Source organism: Sprattus sprattus (genome assembly GCF_963457725.1).
Source record: "Sprattus sprattus genome assembly, chromosome: 20".
Taxonomy (NCBI): Eukaryota; Metazoa; Chordata; class Actinopteri; order Clupeiformes; family Clupeidae; genus Sprattus; species Sprattus sprattus.
The window spans coordinates 24,547,895-24,556,645 of NC_137918.1; the positions used below are offsets into that span (position 1 = coordinate 24,547,895).

The following is an 8,751-nucleotide window of genomic DNA, read 5'->3' on the forward strand; positions in this document are numbered from 1 at the left end:
AAGGAAAGAAAGAACTGTCCAAAGTGCAAAGTGTTAAGGCTATGTGCTGGTGCTCCGACCACAATCCTCATTTAGAATCATGACAGCCTGGGGGTAAAAACGTTTCCGCATTCTTTCAGTATTGGCCTTGAGACAGCGGTAACGCTTCCCAGACCGCATGATGGAGAAGAGGCAGTTGTTGGGGTTACTTGGATCCTTGATAATGTTCCTTGCTCTTGACTTACATCTCTTGGTATAAATGTCTTCTAGGTTGGGTAGGGCACTCATAACGGTTCGTTCAGCTGATCTCACCACTCTCTTTAGGGCTTTACGGTCCAATGCAGTGCTGTTCCCGTACCAAGTTGTTATATTCCCGGTGACAATACTTTCGATGGTGGTTCTATAAAAGTTCTTCATTAGCTGTTGAGGTAACTTAAAGTTCTTGAGGCGTCTGAGGTGGAACAGACGCTGATGCCCCTTTCCCACCAATGAATGTATATGCTTGGTCCAAGTCAGGTCCTCAGTAATATGGACACCAAGATATTTAAAACTCTCTACCCTTTCCACCTGAGTGTCATTGATCATAAGAGGTTGGTAAATCTTGTGCTGATCACGTCTGAAATCTATGATCATCTCTTTGGTCTTGTTTACATTTAAGAGGAGGTTGTTTTCCTTGCACCAGTAGGATAGTATGTCTACTTCACTCATGTAAGCCTGCTCGTTGTTCTTTGAAATGAGACCAACTACTGCTGTGTCATCAGCAAACTTGACAATGATGTGAGAGTCATGTACTGCTGTGCAATCATATGTGTAGAGGGAATACAACAATGGACTTAAAACACATCCTTGAGGCGCTCCTGTATTGAGGGTAAGGGATGAAGAGGTGTAACTACCCACCCGCACGGCCTGGGGTCTACCAGTCAAGAAGTTGAAAATCCATTTACACAGAGATGGATGCAGTCCAAGATTTTCCAGCTTAGTGAGTAGTTTCACAGGTTCGATCGTATTAAATGCTGAACTAAAATCTATAAACAGCATTCTCACATAATTCCCTGCCCTGTTGTCAAGGTGGGCTAATGCAGTGTGCCGTATACAATTAATGGCATCATCAGTTGATCTATTAGTCCGATATGCAAACTGCAAGGGATCTAGATTTAGAGGCAATGAGGAGGAGATGTAATTTTTGACCAACCTTTCAAAGCATTTCATGGCTATAGATGTCAGAGCAACAGGCGGTAGTCATTCAGGCCAGCAGGATGGGAATTCTTTGGAACAGGAACAATTGTTGATTTTTTTAAACAAGTTGGTACAGTTGACTGAGCCAAAGAGAGGTTGAATATTACTGTTGAATAATGACTCTGATACTTCCTTGTAACATCAGACTATCCATTGACAGCCTCCCTTTGTTAATCTTAAATAAAATCATAACTACTCAACAACGAATCCCCAAACTCAGAAACTTCTGAAAGACACTTCACTGCATGAAATGCAAAAGTTAAGAAAGGAAAAAGAGTGAACTGCAGTCAAGTTGTCATTGCTTTTGTCAAATCATTGTGAATTTGTCGTAACATTAAAACAGGAGACTACTTACTCCTTGTAGAAGACTGACTCAGAGCTCCAGTGGTTTCCTCAGGTGAACGAAACTTTCGGAAGATCAATCGCGCGCAATTCCAGGATGCTTTATTTTCATTGGTTGCTGGATTAAATCTTACCCAGATACAACAGATACAAAATATACGTTTTTTTTCTGATTTGCTATTGTGTAGCCCATTTCTTTTTTTTTATTGGCTCATAAGTGGCACCTCACGGCAGAACTGCAGGGGATTCGGTGAGACCACTGTTCTCAAAAAGAAACTGGATAGCGCATCCCTTGCGCTATGTTCCATTTTCCCTACCTACCGTACCTACCGTACCTATACTTATACGCAGTACACAGTACACACTCACTAGGTACACAGATTCTCAGCAGGTGAGTGCTGTTCCAAATCTAATACTCCGTGGTGCACTTACCGGAAATTACGATCGCGACAAGCCCCGCGTTCGTCTTTTTCGAGCTGAGCGGCTCTGCCTGGGTCCGCCTCTTCCGCTACGTTGACAAGATGGCAGCCGTTGAGTGTGGGAAGTGTACCCTGGTTCCACACTCAGCGTTTTGACCGTTATGAGTACAGATACGGGTCCTTTGGGTATACCTCTTTTCGACGCGGAAATGGGAAATCGGAAAACGGAACACCCTACATACTCAAACTAAGGATGGTAGGTACGGAGGGTATGGACAACGGAACAGAGCGATGGTTTCTGACAGTTTCAAAGTGAGGCTGTCGGTCAAGAAGACGTATTTCCGCTGGAAAACGTATTGAAACCGGACGTCGTCACTTCTCTCCGGTCTCTGGTTGGTTAAACCTTGTTATATGACCTGAACAGAAAATTAATTAATTAAAAACTACTAATCTGACACGGTGTAAACGTTTGATTAGCACGCTAACTGTGTATTTTGGTCAGATAGCTTCGTAAAACAAGTTTTACGTTCGGTTAACAAGTCACTTGTGTTTTTAGTTGTATGCAGGGCTCTCAAGTGTCACGCATTGAGCGTGACAGTCACTCATTTCGGTCTTTTGTCACGCACTCCCGCCACACATCGTATTTCTCACGCTGAAAAAAAACCCTAGGCTATTTAATGTTCCGCCGCGCGCAAACATGACCTGGTCGTGCTGCCCACACCATGGAGGAATCAAGCACGTCTCACCGAATCCCCTGCAGTTCTTCTGTAAGGTGCAACTTATCAGCCAATCAAAAAAAGAAATGGGCTACACAATAGCCAATCAGAAAAAAACGTATATTTTATATCTGGGTAAGATTCAATCCAGCAACCAATGAAAATAAAGTATCCTGGAATTGCGCGCGATTGATCTTGTATATGATCCAAAGTGATCCATGTAACCAGTTCACCCAAACACTAGACTGTCCTTTTTGCCTATGTTTGTGTTTACGATGTTTTTAGCAGGGACGTGCGGTCAGAGGAGGCAGAGCATATATTCATATTTCTCTACTAATCTGTATGGGTGTAATTTCTGCATCATTCCGATTATTTTGAGCATTTTTATTATTAAAATCGCTGAATTTCCGCATTTCCAGTTCCAGAAAACAGGGACCACCGTAGTTATATTTTCCCTAGACAAAATTAAATGAGCCATATCATTGGTGGGAGGGCTACATACGCTAGCTTGTAACTATTAATATCTTATTTGACACGGTGTAAAAGTTCAATTAGCACACCGGTTGTACGTGTAGCTGTAGGCCTATAGCCTCTTAAAACTAAAGTCTGTTGAGTATTAAGCCGCATAACTTCTATTACTTTTAAAAAACGTTTAAAAGTAATAGTATTAGACAATAAAACATAAAGTTTTTTTCAGTTCTGGTCAGATGGCAATTTTTAAACCATATACATTTCAATTTTTTTTAAACAACTAGAGATCGGAATGACGTAATCACTTCCGATTTCTGTGCCTCACCAGCTACGAACCTCACGGCACGTCACTGGTTTGTATGCCTTTGTCTGTGATTTGTCTAATACAAGTATGCAAACTTTGCAAAAATTAGATAAATATAGGTTTGTTTTGCTTTTTTAATAACCTTGTATTATGTCTTGTCCTGTCTTACTTACACCCCATGGCCTTAAAATCAAAGTCTTCTAAAACAAAATGCTTTTCAGTTATTTTTGTCTTTTTCCACAGGTCTACAGAGTGACATTAAGATATTTAACACAATGCCACAATGAATGACCTCAGCATCAGAGATGTCTCACCTCATGACTGGCACCTATCTTCCTGCATAGTTACTGAGATAAAGACAACACGAAGTGACACAACGTCTACGGGTGGGGTGGTATAACGTGACTGAAAGCAATTCATTTTGATTGAGCCCTTTCTTTGTTCCAGCAAAGAATTTCTGGAACAAAGAAAGGGCTCAATCAAAATAGACTAGAATCTAGTCGGACCAGTGAGATAAGTTCCAAGGTTCCAAAAACCCTACTGGCTTCCAGCACATGTACCATCCTTTTATTTAGTGTATTATTATGTTCTTGGCTCAAGTTCAAAAATGTGTTTTGATTACGTGTTTCAAGCCTGCCCTTAGGCGGGGATAAGCGATTTATTGCTAAAGTTTGTGTGGTGATGGTGTCTTGTATAGGATCCAAAGTGATCCATGTCACCAGTTCACCCTAACACTAGACTGCCTTTTTTGCCTATGTTTGTGTTTATGACGTTTGTATGCTATTGTCTGTGATTTGTATAATACAAGTACGCAAGTACGGGGCGCTCGGAGGGGGTCTTGCCTGGGGCGTTATTCCTTGTAGAACCGCCACTGAGTAAGTCGTCTCACAAATTCACAATGGTTTGACACAAGCAATGACAACTTGACTGCAGTTACAGAAACTTTCCCAGATAATTAGTGTTTATAGCCAACACAGTTATAGGCTACAGCCTGCCTTTTCACTATAGCTTTGACTCTGAACTTCGTTAATAGGCTCTAATAAATTCGAGTAGGCCTATCAAAAATATATGTAGCCTATAATTCGAAGGAATATTAGGCAGCCTTTAATATTCATTTTTTTGTAAATGTGTTTGCTTGAACATTCTATTCAGATTCCGAGGCTTCTTCGCCTGGTGAAGTTGCGAGTAGCGAACTCATTAGGCATACTAGCATGTTATGAATATCCTGGCCATGGATCATTAATCATTGCATCCGTCTTTCAAAGATGTCAGTTAAAAAAACAAATGAGCATACTGGCGTTCTATCTGCCGCCAAGAGAACTCCTGTGCCCATCAAGGTGTGCTGGATGTGACAAGGTACATAGGCAGTATGCTAAGCGGCATCAGGCCAAACAACAGGCACTGAAGTCAACCAACACAGTCAAAAACGTTTACTTGCCATTGACTGCAGAGATGAGTGTACAATAGGTCAAGGTACATTTAAATGCACAATTTTTCCCAATTAATATGTCTAATTCTATGACTATGAATATATAAGGGACTTACGACTGGGGGGGGGGGGGGGGGGGGGGCGTGGCGGGCGGAATGCGGAATGGGAGCGGGTCGGGGGCTTGACGGGGGGATACGTCACTCTTGCCTGTCTTCAAAACTTGAGAGCACTGTGTATGACTTCGTAAAAGTTCGGTTAACAAGTCAGTTGAGTATTGAGCCGTATATAACTTCACAAAAATAATAAATAAATAAATAACACGATCGTTTAAAGGTCAGGCGACCAACACAACTTCTCAACGAAAAAGTAAAGGTCCTGGTATTAGGCAATTAAACGGAGTTAATCACCCACTTCCGGTTTCAATACGTTTTCCAGCGGCAACACGTCTTCTTGGCCAACAGTGGCCACACGAAAAATCGTGGCGGCCATTTTGTTGGGACCATTTTCCTGCTTGAGACCAATGATTATTACGGGCGATGAATATTATGTATAAGATATTTAATGAATTTGCATATTAAGCCTTATATTAATTGGCCAGGTTCTAATCATCAACACTAATAAAATGTGATAGAGGAACAAGTTTCAATATTTGAAAATATTTATATATATCAAGCAAACACAAGGTTTATGAAAACTTGAAATTACAGGATCTAGCCTAGTGTCAGATGAATGAACATGTTCATACCCTATGGTCAAATCAGCTGGCTAGCAAACAATTATGTTGGTGCTCAACATTAGCTGGTTGCCTTAATAGGAATTTAGGTTAAGTTGACTTGACTGAAAACACATTTTTACCTTGTCCACTTGAGCATCCTTCAATAGATATTGTAATAGACTACTCTGTAAAACATGTATTAAATTTCCCTCTGGATAAATAAAGTATCTATCTATCCATCTATCTATCTATCTATCTATCTATCTATCTATCTATCTATCTATCTGTACTCTGCTAACTACTACCTTCACTAGTTGGATAAATTGATGCAGTCAGCGGTCTCCTTCCACCAATTCACCTTGCCCTTGATGACCACATAATCGTTGTATTACATATTTGTATCACACAACTCAGAAAAACGAAAACGTGCAGGAATTATAGGCCTGTAATTAAAATGTTATGACTGTGCGTTATTTGGAAGAAAGTCGAGGTGTGACTGCTATTGCTCTATACAGTGGATCCCCCGTTCCCCCCCTTGTCCGTTCCATTTTGGAGACCAAGAGGTGAACTGTCCCCCGCGCCCCCTCCCCTACCCCCATTCTCCCTTCTCACCCAGGATCTGTCCACGGCACCTTCTTAGCCAGCAGGGGCGCCTGCAGCTGCAGGGGGCGCCAATTTGCCAATTCCAAACACAGTGATATGATAGATATTAGAAAACCGCTTTGCGCCTCAGATTTTTTTTCTTTTCTTAAGTGCTTGTGCCGCCCCCCACGTCTCATGAAAAAGTGCCGCCCCGGGCGGCTGCCCGGTTCGCCCGTGCCTAAAACCGCCACTGGCAACAACCATCTGACACATACACAATTGAAGAATTATATCCCACAATACTAAAAAAGATATGCTGCAATATTGAGCCATAGTGAAAACATGCCTCAGTAAGTGGGGAAAGTCATAGACATATATTTACTTCATATTAATTTGAATCATTTTATTGAGTTAAATCCAGACGAAAGAAAGAAATATCATCTAGCCATATACAGTCATTGTTCATACAACCCCCAGTCAGCAGGACTGGTAGAAAAGAATGAACCGACCTATTAAAAGCAAGTAGAGAATCTAAGAGTGAAATTAAGCATGCATGTTGTTATCACTGTTTGACATGATGTATGGAAGCACCTACACTGCCTAAGCACTCAGCACCATTTGCTGAAACAGATAAAGAGATTGAATAAACGTTTGCAGAATAAATGGCAAAAATGTGAATAAGCAAAATGCTCTCAAAACTCTCTCTGCTTCACAGGAACATGTAGGCTAAAACCAAGATTGGGCCAGGAGATTGGGTTCTAATCGACAGCCTCAAAAGACAACACTGGCACTCGCCCAAGTGGGATGGACCATACCAAGTGCTTCTGTCAAACCTTCCGCAGTCAAGAAAGCTGAGAGAGCAACCTGGATACATCTAACACATTGTTAACAAGTTAGCCTGCCTTAGGAAAAGACAGAGGATAGGAGCTGTTTTCCTCTACAGCTTTTAGTTTGAGGAGGTCCTTCGGAATGAGCAGAAACACCCAGCGTCAGTTTTAGCTCGGTAAGTTGACTGCACTGTTCCTTTCCTCTTGTCTAACGTTATCCTTTGTTTCTAAAGAATTACCCTCAGTATGTGATTTATTATGGAAAAATAATAATATAATATATATTAATTTCAGTTAAGGACAAATCTAATTAACATTTTAGTTAACTCAATGATGTAATTTCTGCCGCCAAATGCCTGTTAGTCTTTAACTATGTGCTTTCCTTTCCTAGTTTTCCCCTCTTTCATCCGGGCAATGACTTATATCCCCAAAATATGGATCATCATTTTTCTTCTCTCGTTGTTTTTGCTTGTATTCTACATGAGCCAGATTGAATGGACAAAGACTTCAGAATTACCTCAGAAATCAACAGCTGTCCACTCTGCAAGGGAAAACAGTAGTAATGAAAAAGATACCATTCTCCTCATCTGGTTTTGGCCTTTCAACCGTAAATTTGACTTGAACTCTTGCGAATCAAAATTTAACATAAAAAACTGCCAACTCACTGATGACAGACGTCTGTACTCCAGCGCTGACGGAGTGCTCATCCATCACAGAGATATTGCCAGGGATCTGTCAAATCTACCCAAGCTCCCACGTCCGTTCTTCCAAAAATGGATATGGATGCTCTTTGAGTCTCCTCAGAATTCACTTAGACTTCCAGGGCTGGACAACCTGTTCAACGTCACGATGAACTACCGGCAGGGTGCTGACATTGTCATTCGTGAGCAGCTGCAGCTAAAACCCCAAGAAACTGAGGAGCCACTAAAAAATAAATCTAGAAAGGTTTGCTGGATTGTAAGCAACTTGAATGGGAATCTTGCACGAGTGAAATATTTTAACGAACTTAATAAGCACATCGCTGTTGAGGGGTTTGGCAATCATTTTCACCGTAGGATAAGTAGAGAGCAGTATACACAGACCATCGAAAGCTGTAAATTCTACCTTTCATTTGAGAATACCCATGAACGTTCTGACCACACAACAATTGACTACATAACTGCGAAAACATTCGATCCACTCCGTTTGGGAGCGGTACCTGTGGTTTTAGGGCCACCTAGACATTCATATGAGAAGTTCATACCCAAAGATAGCTTCATTCACGTGGATGACTTCAATAGCCCAAAAGAGCTGGCGGACTATTTGCACATGCTGGATCAGAATGAAGATAAGTACCAACAGTTCTTCAGTTGGAAAAAACACTTCAGAGTGATCATGGTCAACTGGCCAGTGGAGCACGCATGCCGGGCATGTCAGTATATCCGAAACAAGAAAAGCTTTCAAGTTTTCACTAATCTCAACAAATGGTACTGGGGATAAGGACTTATTATTATTATATTATTACTGCTGAAGAAATCCTGTTACAGTTTATGACGGGGTGAGTGACATGCAGCCTGTCTATTGCCGACTTTAGTGGACTGGGTGTGTAAAAAAGGCCCTGGGTTTATGTTCCATATTACAAATTGTTTATCCTTTTCGCGATTGGGGACTTTTAGTTTGACATGGGCAGCACCGACGTCATGCTCCCACATTGTTTTATTTACCGTGTCGCGTTGAGATAGTAGCCTAAAA

General features: G+C 41.4%; 1 protein-coding gene across 1 annotated transcript; it reads left to right on the forward strand.

The window, feature by feature from the left end:
• Window positions 1-7,434: 7,434 nt before the first annotated feature.
• LOC308381678 (4-galactosyl-N-acetylglucosaminide 3-alpha-L-fucosyltransferase 9-like) lies at window positions 7,435-8,499 on the forward strand (the record flags this gene model as incomplete). Its single annotated transcript, XM_080859265.1, has 1 exon — window positions 7,435-8,499. One exon carries the CDS (start codon window positions 7,435-7,437, stop codon window positions 8,497-8,499), a length of 1,065 nt encoding a protein of 354 aa, XP_080715391.1.
• Between the last annotated feature and the right edge of the window lie 252 nt (window positions 8,500-8,751).